The 25651-nt window shown below is 43.2% G+C and overlaps 2 protein-coding genes and 1 long non-coding RNA gene across 8 annotated transcripts in view; 1 reads left to right on the top strand and 2 right to left on the bottom strand.

Moving 5' to 3' along the window:
* LOC139562131 (apoptosis-stimulating of p53 protein 2-like) overlaps positions 1-21101 on the bottom strand; it is a 51911-nt gene extending 30810 nt beyond the window's left edge. For all 6 annotated transcript variants that reach the window (XM_071379497.1, XM_071379502.1, XM_071379501.1 and 3 more), the window contains exon 1: positions 20563-21101. In XM_071379497.1, the coding sequence (XP_071235598.1) occupies positions 20563-20589 (27 nt within the window). In that variant the 5' untranslated portion in view covers positions 20590-21101. The remainder of the gene's footprint in view (positions 1-20562) is intronic.
* LOC139562132 (uncharacterized) lies at positions 4425-6365 on the bottom strand. The gene is made up of 2 exons (XR_011672308.1): positions 6015-6365; positions 4425-4588 (listed from the first exon to the last, which is right to left on the bottom strand). It is a non-coding gene; the product is annotated as an uncharacterized lncRNA (long non-coding RNA).
* A 157-nt stretch (positions 21102-21258) lies between the features above and the next one.
* LOC139562130 (putative nuclease HARBI1) lies at positions 21259-24990 on the top strand. Its single transcript, XM_071379496.1, has 11 exons — positions 21259-22004; positions 22092-22268; positions 22359-22420; positions 22503-22589; positions 22677-22718; positions 22787-22960; positions 23040-23075; positions 23174-23728; positions 23798-23913; positions 24010-24121; positions 24216-24990. The coding sequence occupies exons 8-11, from the start codon at positions 23257-23259 to the stop codon at positions 24584-24586; spliced, it is 1071 nt and encodes a 356-aa protein (XP_071235597.1). The 5' UTR covers positions 21259-22004; positions 22092-22268; positions 22359-22420; positions 22503-22589; positions 22677-22718; positions 22787-22960; positions 23040-23075; positions 23174-23256; the 3' UTR covers positions 24587-24990.
* Positions 24991-25651: the final 661 nt, after the last annotated feature.

Genomic DNA, 25651 nt, shown 5'->3' with positions numbered 1-25651 from the left:
GTGTGTGTGTGTGTGTGTGTACGTCATCCCTCGTTGACCCAACCCAGCCCAAGGAACGTCATTCTATCGTTTCCGTCGACTTTACTCCTGTTATGTCAGCTAACTTAAATAGAATAACATCCTTCATAGATCCAGTTTGTTCTTCAGTTAGTGCCCCTTGGTTAGACTATAAGAGTGATGTAGAAACAGTATACTATTCACTTTACCACAGTAAAGAATACGCAGCACAGCCATGCCTAGGAGGGCTACATTAGGGACATTGGGTGATTCAGGTCACCCAGGCACAAAGGCTGAGGGCAGTGCAGCTAAAGCCCTCTCAGTGAAAACAAAGACAGGCTATAGTATAGGTTCAAAACAGTGGGCTCCACATCACTGCATCTCAATGGTCTGAAGTGGATTCCCCTCCTCCTCCTTGTCGCCTGATGTGAGAGCACCAGAAAGGTTAGAGCTGATTCCAAAATGGCATCAACTACACTGCATTCACTTAACCTGTATTTTTACAACACTGACATTGTCCTAACTAGGTAGCCAGTAGGGTCTGGATGATACCAGTAACGTTAAATAAAGGTTAAATAAAAAAAATGTAATACATCTTGTTAGTTATACTTGTTAGTATCGTGGCAAGGAAACAAAACACAAAGCGGATTTAACTTCTTTAGTTAAACAGCCCTAATGTTGGGAACCAAATGATGTTGCCATCCAGTCACATGTATTTCTTTTCCAAGCTATACTACACAATATTTTACATACAGCAGGTTTTTAAAAGGACAATTTTTTGCCATGGAAATAAATAATTGTCACAGCCCTAGTAGCCATCCTTGTAAGAGTCCGTTCTAACCATAAACTGTTCTCTTCTGGCCTTTTTTTAAATGCTCAGGTCTAAGAAATCAAAAGAGATCTCCCAATACACACAATTAACATCACTGCCGATAATGCAATCTAGGTGGTCCAGACCTAACCAGTAGTTTGGTTAAATACAGCAGCAAATGGCCACTTTATTGAATGATTAAGTAATTAGCCATAGATCATGCTTGGCTTACTACAGTAGGGCGATTTGATTTATTTAAACTTTAACTAGGCAAGTCAGTTAAGAACAAATTATTATTTTACAATGAAGGCCTACCACAGGCAAACCCTCCCCTAACCCGGACGACGCTGGGCCAAATTGTGCACCACCCTCTGGGACTCCCGATCACGGCCGGTTGTGATACAGCCCGAACCAGGGTTTGTAGTGACGCCTCTAGCACAGATGCAGTGCCTTAGACCGCTGCGCAAATCGGGAGTCCTATGATGATGGGGGGTTGTATATAAAAGGGTCACAGTGGTTCAAGCCACATCCTCTAAAGGACCACCCCAGATAAAGGTAAACGGTTTTAAGAACGACAGATAAATCATTCAAACGTTCACCTCAGAAAGGGACATCCCACCTAATGAAGTTCCTAAATACAGAATTGTTAGGGGTTCAAACAGAAAATCTGGGTGAAATTCATATTTGTTGCCGTTATTATTCCAGTTCTCCGCAGATGTGGTTTAAAAAATTGCAACTTCCTGTGAGATGTTAAGATCCAGGAGGGTGCAACTTGACGTGATGGTAAAAGCCCATAGGCCACATCCTCTCATGCAATGCCATGTCAATTGGCCAGATTGTGGCGCTATAACAAGCAATTGAAAACAAGCAATTGAAAATGCAAACTTTGAAAGGTCACACCCCTCACCCCATTTGACCTAGAGTCAAGGAATTTGGTACATATGTCCCTCTCCTCACAAGGAACAAATGTCTCAAGTACCCATAAGGTCCGCCATGAAGAATTTTCCGTCATTTAGGATTTTGTGAAAAACACACACCGCTACTCCTCTGGCACCGAATGACAAATCTGCACAAAACTTGATATTTAGCATCTATGGACCAATATTTCAACACAATATTTTCCAGGGTAGCATCTCAAACATGTATGCTACTGACCAATAAACATTAATGTGGGCGTGGTATGGCACAAATGTAATATATGCATATAAATCATGTTCTGATGCTGATTGGCTTCTTTTTAGGCAGTTACAAAACAATTGTTATTTTCTTCTCAGGAAGGCCAAGTCTGAATATTTTAAAAACTGTTATCAGTTTTGGAAGGCTATTAAGTCTAGATCTGGAAACAGTAATGTCAAGGAATTACCGTCATGTGTACTAAAGGACTTTGTTGCTGTATATGACAAAACTGAAATGCTGAATTGTTTCAATGAGCACTTTGTATCATCTGGTAGGCTGTTTGATTCAGTGTCCTCTGTCTCTGTACAACCTTGTGTGGATGAACCAGTGTCCTCTGTCTCTGTACAACCCTGTGTGGATGAACCAGTGTCCTCTGTCTGTACAACCCTGTGTGGATGAACCAGTGTCCTCTGTCTCTGTACAACCCTGTGTGGATGAACCAGCGAGAGCTGGACAAACTTTTAGCTGTTTGCCATTCTCAGTGCAGGAGGTAGATAAAGCCCTGAAATCCTTAAATCAGAGAAAGCCTGCAGGTCCTGATCTTCTTGATCAGTGTAGATCTTTCGGCGCATGCAGTTGCATGGTTTGCTAACTATCTGTCTGATAGAACTCAGTGCACTCAATTTGATGGGCTCATGTCTGTTAAATTGTCTGTCTGTAATGGTGTGCCCCAGGGCTCTGTACTTGTCCCCTCTTATTCACTATTTATATAACTAATTTAGACAAAAATGTGCAAAATGCACAACTTCACTTTTATGCTGATGATACTGTTATTTACTGTTGTGCCTGGTCTCTTACAAAAGCTTTCCAGAATTTGCAAACTGCTTTTTATACTGTTCAACATACCTTGTGTCAATTAAAGCTTATCCTCAATACTGACAAAACTAAACTAATGGTGTTCTCTAATGCAAGAAATAGACCTCTGAACCTTTCACCTATTACTACCTGTCAGGGCAATGAGATTGAGACTGTAACCTCATGTAAATATCTTGGAATTTTAGTTGATGACGGCCTCTCTTTTAAATTGCATATTCAACAACTTACAAAAAAATTGATGCTGAAATTGGGATTTTATTTTCGGAATAAGGTCTGTTTTTCTTTTGAAGCCAGGAGGAGGCTAGTATCAGCTACATTTATGCCTTTACTAGACTATGGGGATATTTTATATATGAATGCTTCCGCTCAGTGTTTGAGATTAATTGACACCCTTTACCACGGCGCATTGAGATTTATTTTAAACTGCAAAACCCTAACGCATCAATGCACTTTGTATACCAGGGTTGGCTGGCCTTCTCTAGTCACTCGTAGGCTCAGTCACTGGTATACTTTTATTTACAAAGCCATTTTGGGTTAACTACCATTTTATTTTGACATTTTTATTGTTCAGAAATGTCTCTTCATTCACAGGGCTTTATCCTGCTAACTGTTCCAAATGTCCGAACTGAATTTGGTAAAAGGGCTTTTATGTACTCTGCGCCATCGTCTTGGAACACCTTACAAATTACTTTTAAACTGGAAGAACTTCTCCCGATTGGTGTTTTTAAATCACGGATGAAGGATTTTGAGACTGATTCCCTGACCTGTCAATGTTTTTAAATTTGCCGTTTTATGATTTTGTTATACTCTTGTGAATTCTATGGTTTTTACTAGATTACTTATAGCTTTTCATGTTGTCTGTCTGTAATTGTGTAATGAAAAATATTTCAAATCTCAAATGAGCCCTTCCTGGTTAAATAAAATAAAAATAACACATGGCTATTCATATTGTAAAATAAAACATGATACATGTTCCAAACACTGTCAAGACTCAACATTTCCAAGCACATTCAGATTGACCACACAGTGGCACTACAATGGATACATGTTAATATCTGTTGATCTGTTGGACTGAATGAATTAGACAGATGCACACATGCTCTAGCTAACATGTAGAGTTTGTCAGTTTGGCTGCATAGTGGCGCTGTTGTACATGAAAAAACAATCATACAAAATGAGTGTATTGCGTTCAAAGACGAGCATCCATAGATGCAACATACCAAAGTTGGTGCCGATTGGTCGAGCAGTTCTGGAGAAGATGTTTATTGGTTGCGCTATGGGACCAAAGCTTGAAACCTGCCATGGCTGCTGGCAGCTCATTTTTTTAATAGTTGTTTTTATTTGTCCTGGTCCTAGATCTGTGCCTAAAGCTGAACCCAGAACTGTGCCTAATAGAGAAACTTCAACCCTGAGCCAGCACTCCAATCCTTTATATACCACTGGACTACAGTGTGTGTGTGGCTCATTCAACTGATCTAGCAGAGTAGAAGCTTTATCTTTGCAGGAGAGGTTGGTCAGATCTGGTCAGCAAGGTTTCAAATAACAGTGACCCAGATACTTAAGCGTTTTATGGACGGCGGCTGCTTGGTTGTAGTGGGGCAACAAACCATGTAAGACAAGCATATAGTTCTCTGACGCTTCAATATGGAGCTTTAATGCATTAGATTATCCTCTTTTTCCAGGAGGGAAAATATGCTTTAAATCCCAGCAGGACAAGAAAAGTCACTCAGAAACAGGCACAGCAGCTGACATCACGCTCTTAGAAGGAAGTAGGACATCCAGGGGAACCTGTTCATGTTTGGAGAGAGAGAAAGGAGACAATAGAGAAATAATGAGAGGAGATGAGAGAATGAGAAAGAGAGCGAGAGAGATGATCAAGATAGAGGTTGTGACATACGGTAAAACCCTCTGGGGCTCAGCATTGAAGTCGACCATCAGGTCCTAAAAATGGGGCTCTATTGTCCCTCAAACCCCTCTGACATCAATGCAAATCATATCAAACACTTATCACCAAAACAGTATCATGCTTTTAACTCACCTCATTGTGATGATCAATTTGAAAAAAAAAAAAAAGTTAAACACAGTAAAACACAGTAGTTGTGGATGTTGTTTCAAAGCCTAAAGTGACAAAAATGGACAGCGCTTTCTACGGTGATGATTCATTCAAAGAAATGTGCAACTTTCTCTAAAACACCTATAGTCGCACCATGCTGCCCAAAGAACGTATTAGAAATCAAAACATATAGGTTTGCATCATTTACCACTAAAGTTGGCAAATAACTAAATCTGGCATATAGTACCTCACTCCTTTATGGGAAAATTATCATTTCCATTTTATTCATTCCAGTTCCATTATTTTATGATTTTATAGTAAGAATATAATTGCACGGGACTTATAAGCATTTCTTGTCTGCTAAATGAACAAGCCTACAGCATGGTGCAATGCCTGATAACATACAGTTGGCCAGGGGTCGGCAACCTTTTTTGCGTGCCAGTTATGATTTTCACATGTGCATTACATCTAATTGCCCACAACCGGAAAAATTCCATAGCACGCTAAACAGAAGTTATGTCCATTAGCACCACGTACTTGAACTTTGAACACAGATTCTCTTGGTAAATGATAGTGTCATTAACCACGGGGTGGCCAATCTTATCTTCAAATCAGCTTTGTGAATCCTTTATGTTTCCCCACCAGAGCGGGGGCACCGTCAGTTGTAATAGCAAATGTTTTTTTTTTAAACCGACACCGCTCTCCTCAAAATGATCTGTGAAGGCTTTTGCTACATCTTCCCGTTTAGTAGTACCATGCATGGGTTTGAGACAAAGCAGCTCCTCACGTAACTGCTCTGAGTCACAGTATCTTGCAACAACTGCCAGACGTGGAATGTCATTCACATACACACTTATCAAGAGCCACACTAAACACAGGGGCATCTTTTAACGCTACAGTTTGCTGCTCCTTTATATTTTTCAACCATCTCGGTAACTCACCTTTCAACAGTTCTGGCAGACACAGTCATGTATTTTATCTTTGTTAGGCAATTGTTAGGCAATCAATTAAATAAAGCCTGCAAACTACTGAGGAAAGCCTCCTTGATATATTCCACATTAGTAAATTGTTTTCAATGTTTAGCGATGCACTTTGTAGCTCCCCTCTGTAGCTTGCAATTGACTGCATGTAGATGTGAACACAAAGCTTTGCTTTTCATACCTGGACACGGCCCTCTTGATTCTTTCAACCTTGTCCGCCTCATCCTTTAACCTTTTCCTCATGTCTCGTTTCAAAATAATGCCGTACACTTCATGTCCAACAAATCAACAGTTTTACAACAGAGAGCGCAAATAGACCGGTCCTTCAGTAAAACTAATCCATAGTCCTTTGTCTAAGTGGCAATAAATGAGCCTCTTACCTTATTTCTTTACTGATGACATTTTGCACCTTGAACTTTTTTAAATAACAAAAAAAGGCTTGCTAGCTATCTGAAAACAAATCTCTTATCTTCAGTGCTGCCTTGGTATTGAATTAATAATATGAAACCCCTGCAAAATCATGAACACCCATTGGCTAATCAGGATTGACATACCAACGCAATTTCAAAACCAAAGCATGCAATTTCAATTATTTTCTCCAGTTTATAAAATAAAACGTTGTAGATAGTAAAGACATCCAAACTATGAAATAACACATATGGAATCATGTAGTAAATGAGTGTTAAAAAAATGTGTTATATTTAAGAATCTTTAAAGTAGCCACCCTTTGCCTTGATGACAGCTTTGCACAGGCTTGGCACTCTCTCAACCAGCTTCACCTGGAATTCTTTTCCAACAGTCTCATGAGGCATTTATACATTTATTTGAGCAATAAGGCCTGAGGCCTTATTTGTGGTATATTGGCCATATACCACAAACCCCCGAGGTGTCTTATTGCAAATATAAACTGGTTAGGAACATACAGTAAGTTTGGACATGCCTACTCATTCAAGGGTTTTTCTTTATTTTGACTATTTTCTACATTTTAGAATAATAGTGAAGACATCAAAACTATGAATTAACACATATGGAATCATGTAGTAACCAAAAAAAGTGTTTGAAGAATCTAAAATATGAAATATATTTTGATTTGTTAAAGTAGCCACCCTTTGCCTTGATGACAGATTTGCAGGCTTTTGGCGTTCTCACACTTGTTGGCCGCTTTTCCTTCACTCTGCAGTCCAACTCATCCAAAACCATCTCAGTTGGGTTGAGGTCGGGTGATTGTGGAGGCCAGGTCATCTGACACAGCACTCCATTACTCTCCTTCTTGGTCAAATAGCCCTTACACAGCCTGGAGGTGTGTTGGGACATTGTCCTGTTGGAATAAAAAATGATAGTGGGACTCAGCGCAAACCAGATCGGATGGCGTATCGCTGCAGCATGCTGTGGTAGCCATGCTGTTTAAGTGTGCCTTGAATTATTTATTTTTTTAAACACAGACAGTGTCACCAGCAAAGCACCCCAACACCATCACACCTCCTAATCCATGATTCGCTGTGAGACCACGCATGCGGAGATCATCCGTTCACCTACTCTGCGTCTCACAAAGACACGGCGGTTGGAACAAAAAAAACTAAAATTTGGACTCATTAGACCAAAGGACTAGACCACCGGTCTAATGTCCATTACTTGTGTTTCTTGACCAAAGCAAGTCTTCTTCTTATTGTTGTCCTTTAGTAGTGGTTTCTTTGCTGCAATTCGACCATGAAGGTCTGATTCACGCAGTCTCCTCTGAACAGTTGATGTTGAGATGTGTCTCCGTGAATAATTTATTTGGGGTGCAATTTCTGAGGCTGGTAACTCTAATGAACTTATCCTCTAAAGCAGAGGTAACTCTGGGTCTTCCTTTCCTGTGGCAGTCCTCAAGAGAGCCAGTTTCTTCATTGTGCTTGGTTTTTGCAACAGCACATGAAGAAACGTTCATAGTTCTTGACCTTTTCCGAATTGACTGACCTTCATGTCTTAAAGTAATGATGGACTGCCGTTTCTCTTTGCTTATTTGAGCTGTTCTTGCTTTTTTGGTTACTACAAGATTCCATGTGATATTTCATAGTTTCATAGTTTCGAAGTCTTCACTATTATTCTACAATGTAGCAAATAGTAAAAAATAAAGTTAAACCCTGGAATGAGTAGGTGTCCAAACTTTTGAATGGTACTCTATAGATTTTCTTTGTTTAGTTTTTTTTGTGTTAGGTTACCGACCCCTGCAGTAGGCCATTTCATACTCTGTTCTTCTGAAAACATATTTTCTTCATATCATGTTTCTTTTGACCTGACTAAAATCAATAACGGATTTATTGTGATGGTGTATATTCAATTATTATACTTTTTAAATGTAGATGTTCCAAATGCGCGCATCAGCGGCTTGTATGCAGCTGTTGTGTGTGTAAGCCTGGAGATACTACCGTGAGACCAGCAGTCTGTTGTGTGTATAAGCCTGGAGATACTACCGTGAGACCAGCAGTCTGTTGTGTGTGTAAGCCTGGAGATACTACCGTGAGACCAGCAGTCTGTTGTGTGTGTAAGCCTGGAGATACTACCGTGAGACCAGCAGTCTGTTGTGTGTATAAGCCTGGAGATACTACCGTGAGACCAGCAGTCTGTTGTGTGTGTAAGCCTGGAGATACTACCGTGAGACCAGCAGTCTTTTGTGTGTGTAAGCCTGGAGATACTACCGTGAGACCAGCAGTCTTTTGTGTGTGTAAGCCTGGAGATACTACCGTGAGACCAGCAGTCTTTTGTGTGTGTAAGCCTGGAGATACTACCGTGAGACCAGCAGTCTTTTGTGTGTGTAAGCCTGGAGATACTACCGTGAGACCAGCAGTCTTTTGTGTGTGTAAGCCTGGAGATACTACCGTGAGACCAGCAGTCTTTTGTGTGTGTAAGCCTGGAGATACTACCGTGAGACCAGCAGTCTTTTGTGTGTGTAAGCCTGGAGATACTACCGTGAGACCAGCAGTCTTTTGTGTGTGTAAGCCTGGAGATACTACCGTGAGACCAGCAGTCTTTTGTGTGTGTAAGCCTGGAGATACTACCGTGAGACCAGCAGTCTTTTGTGTGTGTAAGCCTGGAGATACTACCGTGAGACCAGCAGTCTTTTGTGTGTGTAAGCCTGGAGATACTACCGTGAGACCAGCAGTCTTTTGTGTGTGTAAGCCTGGAGATACTACCGTGAGACCAGCAGTCTTTTGTGTGTGTAAGCCTGGAGATACTACCGTGAGACCAGCAGTCTTTTGTGTGTGTAAGCCTGGAGATACTACCGTGAGACCAGCAGTCTTTTGTGTGTGTAAGCCTGGAGATACTACCGTGAGACCAGCAGTCTTTTGTGTGTGTAAGCCTGGAGATACTACCGTGAGACCAGCAGTCTTGTGTGTGTGTAAGCCTGGAGATACTACCGTGAGACCAGCAGTCTTGTGTGTGTGTAAGCCTGGAGATACTACCGTGAGACCAGCAGTCTTGTGTGTGTGTAAGCCTGGAGATACTACCGTGAGACCAGCGGTCTTGTGTGTGTGTGTAAGCCTGGAGATACTACCGTGAGACCAGCGGTCTTGTGTGTGTGTAAGCCTGGAGATACTACAGTGAGACCAGCGGTCTTTTGTGTGTGTAAGCCTGGAGATACTACCGTGAGACCAGCAGTCTTGTGTGTGTGTAAGCCTGGAGATACTACCGTGAGACCAGCAGTCTTGTGTGTGTGTGTAAGCCTGGAGATACTACCGTGAGACCAGCGGTCTTGTGTGTGTGTAAGCCTGGAGATACTACAGTGAGACCAGCGGTCTTTTGTGTGTGTAAGCCTGGAGATACTACCGTGAGACCAGCGGTCTTTTGTGTGTGTAAGCCTGGAGATACTACCGTGAGACCAGCAGTCTTTTGTGTGTGTAAGCCTGGAGATACTACCGTGAGACCAGCAGTCTTTTGTGTGTGTAAGCCTGGAGATACTACCGTGAGACCAGCAGTCTTTTCTGTGTGTAAGCCTGGAGATACTACCGTGAGACCAGCAGTCTTGTGTGTGTGTAAGCCTGGAGATACTACCGTGAGACCAGCAGTCTTTTGTGTGTGTAAGCCTGGAGATACTACCGTGAGACCAGCAGTCTTTTGTGTGTGTAAGCCTGGAGATACTACCGCTGAGACCAGCAGTCTTGTGTGTGTGTAAGCCTGGAGATACTACCGTGAGACCAGCGGTCTTGTGTGTGTGTAAGCCTGGAGATACTACCGTGAGACCAGCGGTCTTGTGTGTGTGTGTAAGCCTGGAGATACTACCGTGAGACCAGCGGTCTTGTGTGTGTGTAAGCCTGGAGATACTACAGTGAGACCAGCGGTCTTTTGTGTGTGTAAGCCTGGAGATACTACCGTGAGACCAGCAGTCTTGTGTGTGTGTAAGCCTGGAGATACTACCGTGAGACCAGCAGTCTTGTGTGTGTGTGTAAGCCTGGAGATACTACCGTGAGACCAGCGGTCTTGTGTGTGTGTAAGCCTGGAGATACTACAGTGAGACCAGCGGTCTTTTGTGTGTGTAAGCCTGGAGATACTACCGTGAGACCAGCGGTCTTTTGTGTGTGTAAGCCTGGAGATACTACCGTGAGACCAGCAGTCTTTTGTGTGTGTAAGCCTGGAGATACTACCGTGAGACCAGCAGTCTTTTGTGTGTGTAAGCCTGGAGATACTACCGTGAGACCAGCAGTCTTGTGTGTGTGTAAGCCTGGAGATACTACCGTGAGACCAGCAGTCTTGTGTGTGTGTAAGCCTGGAGATACTACCGTGAGACCAGCAGTCTTTTGTGTGTGTAAGCCTGGAGATACTACCGTGAGACCAGCAGTCTTTTGTGTGTGTAAGCCTGGAGATACTACCGTGAGACCAGCAGTCTTGTGTGTGTAAGCCTGGAGATACTACCGTGAGACCAGCAGTCTTGTGTGTGTGTAAGCCTGGAGATACTACCGTGAGACCAGCGGTCTTTTGTGTGTGTAAGCCTGGAGATACTACCGTGAGACCAGCGGTCTTGTGTGTGTGTAAGCCTGGAGATACTACCGTGAGACCAGCAGTCTTTTGTGTGTGTAAGCCTGGAGATACTACCGTGAGACCAGCAGTCTTTTGTGTGTGTAAGCCTGGAGATACTACCGTGAGACCAGCAGTCTTGTGTGTGTGTAAGCCTGGAGATACTACCGTGAGACCAGCAGCCTTTTGTGTGTGTAAGCCTGGAGATACTACCGTGAGACCAGCAGTCTTGTGTGTGTATAAGCCTGGAGATACTACCGTGAGACCAGCAGTCTTGTGTGTGTATAAGCCTGGAGATACTACCGTGAGACCAGCAGTCTTTTGTGTGTGTAAGCCTGGAGATACTACCGTGAGACCAGCAGTCTTGTGTGTGTGTAAGCCTGGAGATACTACCGTGAGACCAGCAGTCTTTTGTGTGTGTAAGCCTGGAGATACTACCGTGAGACAAGCAGTCTTGTGTGTGTGTAAGCCTGGAGATACTACCGTGAGACCAGCAGTCTTTTGCATGACAATAACCAGCTGACAAAACGTCATGTCCGCCTCAGCCGTAAAGGAGAGGTGTGAGAGGTTATAGAGAGGGGGGATGGGTAGTAAAAATATACTGTACTGCATAATATGTCTAGTATATTGCCCATTTGTTGTAATGGGACAGCCGTTGCCAACAGCTAGCACATATTCAATTTATTTGTCTTAATGTCATGAAACTATTTTCTATTATGCCCATTTCTCTTTTATACAACATTACCTATAATAATGTTCAAGTTCATACAAACGCTAGAGGAGAATGTTAAACTAAAGCATGGAGAGTGGTGTTGAGACTACCCTAGAGTGTATTAAATATTCATTGTCCCGTGTAGCTCAGTTCGTAGAGCATGGCGGTTGCAACCCCAGGGTTGTGGGTTCGATTGCCAAGTGGGACCAGTATGAAAATGTATGGACTCAAAATTGTAAGTCATAAACACCACAGCCAGAGAAACAAACACTGGTCAATAAAAAACCTGATAAGACAATTAAGCAGCAATAACACCAGCTGTATAACAAAGCACAGGAAAAAGATCTAAGACAAGTCGGCCAAAGTCAACTGATATGCCTATTCAGTAAGAAAACAATTAACCCAAGCCACATAAAAGCACGCCATAAAATCCTTGCTATATACTAGCCTAAACCTTGACACCTTCACCCAAGATAGAGAGCGTAGCAGCATCAGCATTACCCAGACCACATGCTGTGCTGCATTCCCCGCTTGAGGAATATGGGTCGTTTCTAATGGCCAAGAAGAGTGCCAGCTGCCAGTCAAATAGATAGCAGGTGCACCCAATATCCTGTTGTGATTAGACAGGCATGGGTCTGCCTGATGAAAGCCAATGGTAGCAAAACAACATCAAACCCTGTCCGTCTGGGATTCATTCTATGAAAGCACTTCTGAGAGCAGGAGAGCAACCACAGCTGATGACACTAATGTAACCTTTCAAACATGACCCTGGGGGTTCTTGTGTGTGTGTGTAAACTTTCAACTACATTGAGCTTGTCATGTTGCCTAGACCAAGGTGATTGAGGTACGGAGTGCCCTGCTGTAAGATCAGACTGACCCACCTCCAATCCTAACGTTAACTATTATGGGATGGGAAATGAGTTGACCCTGCATCAGTAGTTTTGGGCAGGTTCCTGGGTGGGAACAGGCTTATCAGGCCTCTCCAGTTGTTTAAACATAAACACAAACACAGACAATTACAGGAAGTAGGAGGAGGTTAGTGTGTGTGCCACTCCCACTCAAACAGATAACGCACACGTGCTCTACTACATAGAAGCGCGGGAGACAGGGAGAGAGAGAGACACATAGAAACAAACTCAATTTGTAATCTACAACATGATTTGTAAAAAAGTGAGGGTAGCCTAAACGCATTCTAAAGTAAATTTGATATCATTATAACAGTCCATTTTTAACCTTCCCTGACACACACTACTATCTACCTGTAGGGGCCAATACCAGTGCATGTCATTCTCCTCTAGCACAAATTAAATTTCTCTTTTATTGAGTTAGCATGAGAGAGAGAGAGAGCGAGAGGGGGGGGGGGGGGTATCAAAACTGTCCCCTTGGCAGTTTTCATTATAAGATCCTCAGGGCTAAACATGAGGCACAGTAATAGAGTTAGACTTCAATGTCAAAGTAACCAGCAAAATGAAAGGCTTGCTTAAAGAGCAAACGTCAATACCACTGTGTGTGCATAAATACACTATACAGTGCATTCGGAAAGCATTCAGACCCCTTCCCCTTTTCCACATTGTTACGTTACAGCCTTATTCTAAAATGGATTTCTACAACACCCCATAATGACAAAGCAAAAACAGGTTCAGAGATTTTTGCAAAAAACACAACAAAAAACAGAAATATCATATTTACATAAGTACTCAGACCCTTTGCTATGAGACTTGAAATTGAGCTCAGGTGCATCCTGTTTCCATTGATCATCCTTGAGATGTTTCTACAACTTGATTGGAGTCAAACTGTGGTAAATTCAATTGATTGGACATGATTTGGAAAGGCACACACCCGTCTATATGAGGTCCCCCAGTTGACAGTGCATGTCAGAGAAAAAAAACAAAGCCATGAGGTCGAAGGAATTGTCCGTAGAGCTCAGAGACAGGATTGTGTCGAGGCACAGAACTGGGGAAGGGTACCAAAACATTTCTACAGCAATGTAACGTTTGGAACCACCAAGACTCTTCCTAGAGCTGGCCACCCAGCCAAACGGTGGAGATGGGCCTTGGTCAGGGAGGTGACCAACAACCCGATGTTCACTCTGACAGAGCTCTAGAGTTCATCTGTGGAGATGGGAGAACCTTCCAGAAGGACAACCATCTCTGCAGCACTCTACCAATCAGGCCTTTATGGTAGAGTGGCCAGACAGAAGCCACTCCTCAGGAAAAAAGGCACATGACAGCCAACTTGGAGTTTGCCAAAAGGCACCTAAAGGTCTGATGAAACCAAGATTGAACTCTTTGGCCTGAACGCAAAGCGTCACGTCTGGAGTAAGCCTGGCACCATCCCTACGGTGAAGCATGGTGGTGGCAGTATCATCATCATGATGTGGGGATGTTTTTCAGCAGTAGGGACTGAGAGACTAGTCAGGATCAAGGGGAAAAACTTAACAGAGCAAAGTACAGAGAGATCTATGATGAAAACCTGCTCCAGAATGCTCAGGTCCTCAGACTGGGACGACAGTTCACCTTCCAACAGGACAACAACCCTAAGCACACTCCAAGACAACGCAGGAGTGGCTTTGGGACAAGTCTCTGAATGTCCTTGAGTGGACCAGCCAGAACCCGATCAAACCTCTCTGGAGAGCCCTGAAAATAGCTGTGCAGCGACACTCCCCATCCAACCTGACAGAGCTTGAGAGGATCTGCAGAAAATAATGGAAGAAACCCCCCCAAATACAGGGGTACCAAGCTTGTGGCGTCGTACCCAAAAATACTTGAGGCTGTAATCAATGCAAAAGGTGCTTCAACAAAGTACTGAGTGAAGGGTCTGAATACTTATGTAAATGTGATATTTCAGTATATTTTTAATACATTTGCAAACATAAAAAAAAAAAAAATTGCTTTGGCATTGGGGTATTGTGTGTAGATTGATGAGGGGGAAAACGATATATTCTAAAATTGATTAAGGCTGTAACGTAACAAAATGTGGAAAAGGTCAAGGGGTCTGAATACTTTCACACCGCTGCTGACAGGTGTTAAGAATCGAGCACACAGCCATGCAATCTCCTGGGACAAACATTGGCAGTAGAATGGCCTTACTGAAGACCTCAGTGACTTTCAACCTGGCACCGTCATAGGACGCCACCTTTCCAACAAGTCAGTTTGTCAAATTTCTGCCCTGCTTGAGATGCCTCGGTCAACTCTAAGTGCTGTTATTGTGAAGTGGAAACATCTATGAGCAACAACGGCTCACCCGCCATGGGGTAGGCCACACAAGCTCACAGAACGGGACCGCCGAGTACCCTAGTGTAACAAATATTCTGTCCTCGGTTGCAACACTCACTACCGAGTTCCAAACTGCCTCTGGATGCAACGTCAGCACAATAAATGTTCAATCAGGAGCTCCATGAAATGGATTTCCATGACCGAGCAGCCGCACACAAGCCTAAGATCACCATGCGCAATGCCAAGCGCACCGCCATTGGACTCTGTCGCAGTGGAAATGCGTTCTCTGGAGTGATGAATCACGCTTCACCATCTAGCAGTCTGATGGACTACATCTGGGTTTGGCGGATGCCAGGAGAACACTACCTGCCCGAATGCATAGTGTCAACTGTAAAGTTTGGTGGAGGAGGAAAAATGGTCTGGGGTTGTTTTTCATGGTTCGGGCTAGGCCCCTTTGTTCCAGAGAAGGGAAATCTTAAAGCTACAGCATACAATGACATTCTAGACTAATTCTGTGCTTCCAACTTTGTGGAAGGCCCTTCCTGTTCCAGCATGACAATGCCCCCATGCACAAAGCGAGGTTCATACAGAAAGTATTTGTCGAGACCGGTGTGGAAGAACTTGACTGGCCTGCACAGAGCCCTGACCTCAACTCCATCTTACACCTTTGGGATGAATTGGAACACCAACTGCGAGATAAGCCTAATCGCCCAACATCAGTGCTCGACGTCACTAATGCTCGTGGCTTAATGGAAGCAAGCCCCTGCAGCAATGCTCCAACATCCAGTGGAAAGTCTTCCCAGAAGAGTGGAGGATGTTATAGCAGCAAAGGGAGGACAAACTCCATATTACTGCCAAAGATTTTGGATTGAGATGTTCGACGAGCAGGCGTCCACATACTTTTGTCATGTAGTGTAGTCAGAGATACCTACGGAGTGCTGCCAGGCCTCACACACATGTAAGCGCACAGACACACACCCTTCTCTGTCCATTGCAGATATTGCTGGGGTAAGCAAGTGCGCCAACTAGGTCTTGTTGAGCGAGCCCCCTCTAAGGAAGTCAAGAGACTGCATCAAGACAGACTGCATTTCCGTGCCTTTGTCTATCTGTCAGTCTTACCTTCCGTCCTCTCTGCAGAACTCTGAGCCTGAAAACTTGACCCGCTCCAGCCGGGCAGTACTTCAAAAACACAAGGCAGAATCCTCTATACATTATTCCTTTAAATCTACCTCCATTAATGGGGAAGATGGAGGAGAAAATGTCATTGGTGAGAACGGTAGCCTGTGGTACACAACTCAGCTGCAACAGATTGTGCTGTAGTCTGCAGTAGGCTACATCACTCCCTACTTAAATTCAGCATAACCTCCCGTCCCGGTCTGCACTGCACCATGTTTCCCTCAAAACTCATCCTTTCCTGGTCTCTCCATCCTGCATATCGTATTGTGATGAAAGAGATCCAACTATGAGCTTCCTGTGAGAGATGAGAGAAATGGGGGCCACATTAAGCAGAAGGAGCCAACTTCTATCCATAATCTTCCCTTTCCTATCCTTGACAAACTGGTTTTAAGCTGAGCAACAAACACAATCCCATGTTTTAGAAGGGACACGTTATAATGTATTTATTAGGGCCAATTTGGAATGAGCAGGAACAAGTTTAAAGAGATCACTGGCGCAGGTGAGTGAGCGAGGGACACGATGCGTTTCCCAGAAGTGTAGGCCTAGTTTCAGGTAAATCCTCTGACCACCCCTGGCTGCTACAGTGCTCTACTCTGACCTCTCTCATCCTTACGGGTGGCCTAGGATTACTGCCCCTGACATTACACTCACAATAACCTCACCGTCTCTCAATCGCTCTACAGTACAGCCACTCTAAACATCCTTACCCCTTCCACCTGAATTCACCAAGGACGTCAAGTCAATCACTGGATTCTAGCGCAGGTAAGAGGACGCCAGGTCAGGTGATTCTATGGTGCTGTGCCTTCTCCCTTCCTCTGACGGGTTTGCTTCAGAAGTTACACCCATATCCATTCTCAATAAGCTACTACAAAGAGGACACCCACTCAGAACATTTATCACTGACGGCAGATCTCAGTGTGTCATGTACTGTACAGCTGGAGACTTTAGATTTGAATATCAACATATAGGCCTAATACAGTCACTCCTCTACAAACCACATCCATCCAGCACTAGGCCCATTTTATTATTAAAATGCATTTTTTACCACTAGCCTTAAGGAGATGATTCGTTATGGTCCAATGATTATTCCAAGTGGGGTCCTTGTGTACACATGAACATACTGTATGTCCTTGGATCTCCCTCATATAGCTGAGCCAACCTCCACCTGACGGGTGTGAATGTCAGGTGTTGCGTAAGAAGGGGCCCTCCCGGAGAGTCAACACAAAGCCAGTCAGTGGTCACACAGAGAGAAAATCTCTTCAGGTCTCTGTTGACACACAGCAAAGTCAAGCAGGGCTGCCCACAACATCACCACATTAGTCTTGTGTGGTTGCTGTTGATTCAGACAATATGTTTAGGTCAACATTGAACACATTGCTGTTAAGGAACAAATGTGTATAGGTCTAAGAAGTAATTGTGACAAAAAAACGTGTCCCTTTAAAAATATAAGAGATTTGTCCATTAAAGGATAGGCCTATAGGCAAACCAGAGTTTCACCTCAATGCCCTCAAACTGTCATAGGTTGGTTGTAATCAATTCAAATCAGCAAAAAACATTAGCTTTGATCACAACACTTTGTAAACATCAGCTCAAGACCAAATATGTTAATCAGTGCTAGCTGTACACAGAGCTTGGCTGGACAAAAGATAAGGATTCACCATAGTAAAAGCGTTGTGTACAACTAGCCTGCAGCCACAATGGTACAAGAGGAAAAAAACAGAGAGCATCTCTTATCATAGACAGACAGGACACGCACAATGTCCTCTTCTACACCATGTCATAAAGAGTCCCTGGGCCTATTGTCCTCTGAAAACAGGGAACCTTCTTTACCGCCTTCCCCCATCCCAGCTACCCATGACGTTGCTGCATTATATCTACAACAGAGTACTGAACAGTACATACAGGTCCAGGGGACATTCATTGTGCAAGCACAGACAACACTTCATGTTCCAATGTGGCTCTATTGTGATGGGGATTGTGCCGACTGCTAACCGTACTGATAAAATCAAATGTTATTTGTCACATGCTCAACTAACTGTGAAATGCTTACTTACAGGCCCTTCTCAACAATGCAGAGAGAAAAAAAAAACATCAAGCGCTATGATGAAACTGGCTCTCATGAGGACCGCCACAGGAAAGGAAGACCCAGAGTTACCTCTGCTGCAGAGTCTAACTTTATTAGAGTTACCAGCCTCAGAAATTGCAGCCCAAATAAATGCTTCACAGAGTTCATCTCAACATCAACTGTTCCAGAGGAGACTGTGACTCAAGCCTTCATGATCAGATTGCTGCAAAGAAACCACAACTAAAGGACACCAATAAGAAGAGACTTGCTTGGGCCAAGAAACACGAGCAACGGACATTAGACTTGTGAAAATCTGTCCTTTGGTCTGATGAGTCCAAATTTTTGATTTTTGGTTCCAACCGCCGTGTCTTTGTGAGACGCAGAGTAGGTGAACGGATGATCTACACGTGTGGTTCCCACAGTGAAGCACGGAGGTAGCCACACTTAACCAGCATGGCTACCACAGAATTCTGCAGTGATACACCATCCCATCTGGTTTGCGCTTAGTAAGACTATTATTTGTTTTTCAACAAGACAATGACCCAACACACCAAAAGGCTGTGTACGGGATATTTGACCAAAGAGGAGAGTGATGGAGTGCTGCATCAGATGACCTGGCATCCGCAATCACCCACCCTCAATCCAATTGAGATGGTTTGGGATGAGTTGGACCACAGAGTGAAGGAAAAGCAGCCAACAAGTGCTCAGTGTATGTGGGAACTCCTTCAAGGCAGTTGGGAAAGCATTCCATGTGAAGCTGGTTGAGAGAATGCCAAGATTGTGCAAATCTGTCAAAGGCAAAGGGTGGCTACTTTTAAGAATCTAAAACACTTTTTTGGTTACTACAAGATTCCATGTGTAATTTCATAGTTATGTCTTCGTTATTATTCTACAATGTAGAAAATAGTAAAAAATAAAGAAAAACCCTTGAAAGAGTAGGTGTGTCCAAACTTTTGACTGGGACTGTACATAGGGTACCGGTACAGAGTCGATGTGCAGGTGGAAGAGGTAATAGCACAGAGTAGACGTGTTAAAGGGCTAGATAACACACCACACACGCTTGTGCACACACAGCAACAGGGCAAAGGTCTCCTGTGGCCTATAGCGATTTCCACCATGGAAACATGGCATGGTAAGGATAAGGATATATATTGATGTCCGTGTGAATGGAGGTTGGCGATAACAAATGTCTGGGTGTGAATAGTGGAGCTAGGTCATATCTCGCAGAAAGGAGTCATTCTGAAAACACTCGGTCACTGCTGCCTGAGAACATGACAGGAAAAATGAGGGGGAGAGAAGCACACACTGTAGGCTACCAATATGTACAGTAATACTAAGATAAACATGGTAGTGTTTGTACGTGTGTTAGGTACACACACACACAGATCCACACTCGCATAATTACACACAAATGATGACAAAGTGATTCGGTGAAACATCTTAATCTCAGTAACATTTTACTTCTGGCATTGACATCCACGTACGTATTTTTGCAGTGGATTTCGGGGAAAACCCATCAGAAAGAAGCATTCCTAAGATTAGAGGTCCTAACAACTCCTGGGGAACAATCAACCACAACCTGAAGAACTTTCCTTTCATCCGGGATTTTTACCAGCTGGTGCCATACAGAGTAGTGCACAGCACACTGACTGGTCACAGACAAACTTGGACTTTGCACCAGAACCTAGGTACCTATACAGTCAGTATCAGTCAGGAACATAGCCTGGCATTTTTCAAAATATACAACAGTGCCAGACATAATTTCAAGTTGTTTTCTATACCGCCTCCTGCCCCTCGCTCTGCTCCTTCTCCTCTCTTTCTCTATATTTAAAAGTACTGAGAGATGGAGCTCAGCACTGCAGCAAAAGGACTAGACCTCTCATGATGTTGGCAGGGGTCCAGGTTCAATACTGCTGGGTGCCTTGCTTAAGGAAAAACAATAACCACAATATTCAAATTCTGTGTCAAAACTATCTGATTTTAGGATATAATGATATTTTGAGAAAAAAAAGACTGCACATCTCCTATGGACATAAAAATGTAGACATTGGGGTGATTGAGCATCAAATTAGACTACTATGCAAATCCTCAGAGCTGTGTAGGGTGGGTTATTCAATGCGAACAATAACAACAACTACCTAGTGAATAAAACACTTAAAAAGGTTTCATGCATAAAGTGTTTTAGCTTATAAGAGGCTATGCAAAGAAACATCAATACTCCGTTTCTTAAAGATGAAACAATATTTGAAATTCTGTTGAAACTCTATAGTTTCCTACGTGAGTCTTGGGTAGCCAAACCTTAGGTTGCATCATCCCCAAGTGTAAATTGTAATGTGCTGTAACTTAAGTTTTCCTTTATGGCTGAAAACACATTTATTGAAAATGGATATGGCAAAAAAGTAACCAGCAAGTACGTCAATGTAATGCCTGCAACTGGAGTGTGCTACAATGTTGCGTAGGCTATCAACTAGCCTATGTTGCTGTATAAACTCAACGTAATACAAGCAAATAGCCCTGTAATAGTGTCACAACGACTTTTTTTCAAGCAATTAAAGGCAGAAACTCTCACCGGCATCATTTTAGCCTCGTACCGCATTTAACCAGATTTGGAATTCCTTGGCTCGTAGTTTCGAGGAAAACTGAAGGCGTTCGATTGCTTTTTAATCCTGATCCTGTCCCGTAGCCTGTCCGATAAACCAGTCGAAGAGTTGTCTCTTCTTGTTATTGAAAGTAAGTAACTTAAGTAACTTTGGCTGTAAAATAAACCAAAGATAACTACATGTATTTCGTAGGCTGTATAGCCTAATCAGTCCCCTCTCCGCATATGCCGTGGACCTGTTGTAAAAAATAAAATAAAAATACAAGGCCTTCTTGAATTGAAAGTTTTCAGTGGCGATTGCATCGCTTGGAAGTTGGTAGTCGCATTCGGAAACGCGTTGCGTTCAAAACTCTGTTAAATTATTGCCATTACCCAAACCGATCAAATAACACGATTATGTACGACGTATTTGATATATATTTTTTGCGATAGTTTCCTGAAGCTGTAGGTGCCTATCACCCCTGAAACACCGCTAACAGCGTAGTTCGAATGAGTGATCGCAGTTTATCCCAGAGTGACGTAGGAGGATGTAATTCATCCCATTGGAATGTAAGCTCCGCCTCGTTTCGGACAGTGAATATATCCCCACCTACTGGGTTGAGAGTGTAATGAATCTCACCTTTCCATGGCCAAGTCAACATGACATGACTAATCTTCTCAGCCCAGGGGCCTGTTGCACAAAAGTAGAATTAAGACATCCGGGATAAATGACTCAGCTGAGCTCAATGAAGCCAAAACATGTGCGTCCAGGCTTAATTGGTTGCACAAAGACCAAGCCAGGATGAGCAGACACGGATTCATTAAGCCAGGTGAAACCAATCCTGGATAGGTGCGCGCTCACGGCTCACTCAAATAGACCCCGCCACAGATCACAGATTAACTGATTTACCATGGCAACTAGAGCCGCGTACTTTTCCCCGTCGGAAGCACAAATCCTCATGGAGGCATACGAGGAGGTAAAAGATATAATTAAGAGGAAAGGCAACACCGCCACAGTGATAAAGCAAAGAGAAAAAGCGTGGCAAAGTATTGCAGACCGCCTGAATGCGTAAGTAGTGCACAATTACACACTCACCGCTCCGCTGAAACATCACAATTACAATTCAAATATTTAATTCACATCTCCAAAAATGCAGTTGTACTGTAATTATGAAACGGTTAAATTTTTAATTGAAATGCACTGCAGATATGAGTGAAATTGTGTAAAGTAACTCCATCACACTGTATAAAGCTATGATAAATTTTTTGATATTTTTACTGAAAACAAGACAAAAATACCAAGTAATTTTTTGCAGTGTGACTCCATTAAATGTGTGTGTGTGTGTGTGTGTGTGTGTGTAGATTAAACATGAACGGGCCAAAACGGACATGGCAGCAGGTCAAAATCAAATACAAGAACATTCTGCAGAATGGTATGGTCCCTGACTAATATTTAACAAAGCACAAGCATATATTGTACCCAGAAGGTGCCTGCTCACACATTGTCTGTACTGTTTTAGCAGTGAAAAAGAATACCCACAGACAAGGCACGGGTGGTGGGTCACCAAAGGCTGACCTTACCCCAGCAGAGGACATGGCCTTGGAGCTAAATAAAGGCAGGCCCGTCTTAGAGGGGATCCCTGGGGGGAAAGAGACGAGCATAGGTTCCTCCCAAGATGCCACCCGCTTCATTCAAGGTATGTCCTTCCATCTCTACATGGGATACAACCACATTCATATTGAATCAATTTGGACTGTCTGACTTTGGTTTACCTATTGCCTTGCAGTGTCTGGCAGCACTGTGTTCCTGTTAGAGCCACCAGCACAAGCACCAGACGATGCTGATCCAGTGAGTACTCCATCAAAGGCATACTGTAGGCCTGGCATGTCTTGTCTACTAGCTTCAATATGAATCCGATTAAATGTGATAGGGTGAAGGCCCCAGTGCAGCAGCAACAGCACATGATGGAGACGATGATGAGGAGGAGACCATCTCTCTGGATTCCAGAAGGCATGAGGTATCATGTTAAGACTGTGAAAGTACTATTTACTCTACAATGGTGAGGAGTCCTCATCAAAATCAAAAAATCGAATTTCTTTTACAGGACCCAGATGCTATACAGTGGGAAAACCAGCCTGGCAACATAGTGCGTATTAATAAAAGGACACCACATCCTGCCAAATTCCAGCTGCGCTAATTGTATTGTGTTCACAGAGCTCACAAGCTATCAGAAAGTTGTATGGCAACCCCCTCCGGCGCCAAATAGAACTGGCAGACATAGACATTCAGTACAAGAAGAAAAAGATGGAAAATCTTGCACTGGAGTCCGAAATAAAAAAGAGGACAATTAGGAAACTGGACCTTGAAATAAAAAAACTTGAGAGGGAGGTGAGATATGCCTTCAATGTACACTGTATGCTAACTGTAACACAAATGTATTAATCATTATTTTTCTTTCCTCCCCCAGCTCCAAGAAGATGACACAGCTCAAAATAAAAATTAGGTATATTCTCGTAAAGTCAAGTGAGCCATGACATATGAGCTCTTATTGTGAGCACACAGGACGGTGGCATCTTTCTAAGGTTTTTTTTATTTTCCCAGCAATCAGTACAACCAAGTCATCGTTATAAGGCATCGCCCTCTTTTGCCCACCCCCCCAGCACCAGGTGTGGCCACTAGCCTATATGAAGGCCCAAAATTGTGTGTTCCTTTCTGCTCTGACAATGGCATGCCCATTCGTGCGAGATGTGGTGGATGAAGAAGCACTTGTGCTGAGGAGAGCCTTCAGGCGAGAAAGGGTCTTTAGGGACCGGTTGGACCCACTGGCCTTCCCTGATGACCATCTATATGAAAGATACAGGTTTTCTGCAGATGGCATCAGGTATCTATGCAGACTACTGGGTCCCAGGATTAAGCACCGCACTGCACGGAGCCATGCACTGAGTGTGGAGCAAATGGTTTGTGTGGCCTTGCGCTTTTTTGCTAGTGGAGCCTTCCTGTACTCAGTGGGGGATGCAGAACAGCTGAACAAGGCCACAATTTGCCGCACAATAAGGAGTGTGTGTCTGGCTATCAAAGCATTAGCAGATGTCTTCATCTCCTTCCCTGGCCACAGAAGACTCTGTGACATCAAAGAGGAGTTCTATAGGATTGCAGGTAAGAGGATCTACAAATTACAGGACAACTGTTAACACATAGTAGGATACTCATTACTTTGTGTGACAGGTTTCCCCAATGTCATTGGTGCAGTGGACTGCACACACATAAGGATAAAAGCCCCCTCAGGTGCCCATGAGGCCGATTTTGTGAATAGGAAATCCTTTCACAGCATTAATGTTCAGGTGAACATAACTTTTTGATATTGTCCATTGACGAACACTCTGCATTGCCAGTGATGTGCATTGATTGGTGTAATATTCCTCATCTTATGATTTCAGATGGTCTGCAATGCTGACTGTGTGATCAGCAATGTTGTGGCAAAATGGCCTGGCTCAGTCCATGACTCCAGAATCTTTCGGGCCTCTGAAAGCTATCAGTGCCTATCACAAGGTAAGCCACACAACCCCTATTTATAACCATCATGGCTGTGTCAAGAATATCACTGTGTTTATGAGGTAGTAATGATGAGATTTTGTGTTGACAGGTGAATTCTCTGGTGTGTTGCTGGGAGACAGGGGGTATGGCTGCCAGCCTTTTCTCCTGACACCTTTCACAGACCCCCAGGAAGCACAGCAGGCCTACAACCATGCCCATGCCAGGACCAGGGCCAGAGTTGAAATGACCTTTGGCCTCCTGAAGGCACGCTTTCACTGCCTTCACAAATTAAGGGTCAGCCCTGTTAGGGCATGTGATATTACTGTGGCTTGTGCTGTCCTCCACAATGTGGCCTGCCTGAGGAAGGAGAGGGCCCCCAGAGTGCCACCAGCCATGGACTGGGACAATCCGGCAATCTTCCCTGATGACGACAGTGGTCGGCTGCTGAGGGACCAATATGTGTTGAATTATTTTAGTTAGTATGTGTGCTTTCAATTTTGGTTAAATATGTCCTGCGGTGGCAGAGGAATTTGGGTTTTTTTGGGTTCGTTTTTTGACGAATTTGGCCTCTTATGATGTTTGTGCGGTATACTGTGTGTAATACAAGGCTGCAGGGAGGCTACTGCATCCATTCATTTGTCTGTTCAGTTGATGTGTATGGATTTGTCCTGCATTTATTTTAGTGTGCAGACATGCAGGGTGTGTTATATACAGACCTTTGAATGTGTATGTATCATTTTGTATAATATGCTTGGATTCTGTGCTTTCCATCTTGTAGAGTCACTGTGACTTCAGTTTCGAAAGGAGCTGATGGTTTACCTGCTTTGTTTTGTCCTTATTCAATAAAGGAACATAATGTTACACATTGTGTTTTTATATTCATATGGAATGTGTATTTGTTTATATGACAGAGTACTAGGGCCACACTGAAGAAAAAGGATAAAGTCATAAATTTAAATAAACTTTCTGCAGAAAAGCTACATATTGTTTTTACAGTTTTGATACTTATGACAATGTGATACTTAATATTCTGGCACATCAGCATGTCTTTGTTTATGAAACCATACTGAAGTACAATTTCACGAAATGCCCCACATCTGTCATTTTAACAACTGTCCTCCTTTAAAACAACTGGTTACAATATTATGACTTGTGTTTTTTCCCCCTCTGTGGCCCTAATATTCTATCATTTTATATATAGCCTTATAGTCTATGGGAAACTGTAAATTATCTAATGATAGCAACATCATCTAAAAATCATTTTTTATCCAAAATCATTGAAATTAATGATCACAAACGTTTAAATAATAACAGTGGGTCTAGTTATATGTGATAACAATGTATAGTGAGCAGTGAAATAACTATTGGTTTCCATTTGTGGTGACTGCTGACTGACATTAGGGATGAGATTAAATAGATCCTGGAATTTAGCCTGGTCTGGAGCAGGCTAGCTCCACAGAATAAATCTCCATGGTAATTTATACCATAACATATCCTCCTGCCCCCTATCCATCTTTAGTGCAACCGGATTACGGATCAATTGAG

The sequence above is a fragment of the Salvelinus alpinus genome, chromosome 32, assembly GCF_045679555.1.
Source record: "Salvelinus alpinus chromosome 32, SLU_Salpinus.1, whole genome shotgun sequence".
In the NCBI taxonomy this organism is placed as follows: domain Eukaryota; kingdom Metazoa; phylum Chordata; class Actinopteri; order Salmoniformes; family Salmonidae; genus Salvelinus; species Salvelinus alpinus.
Note: the sequence above shows the minus strand (reverse complement) of the source record. Positions and strands in the feature narration are given on the sequence as shown.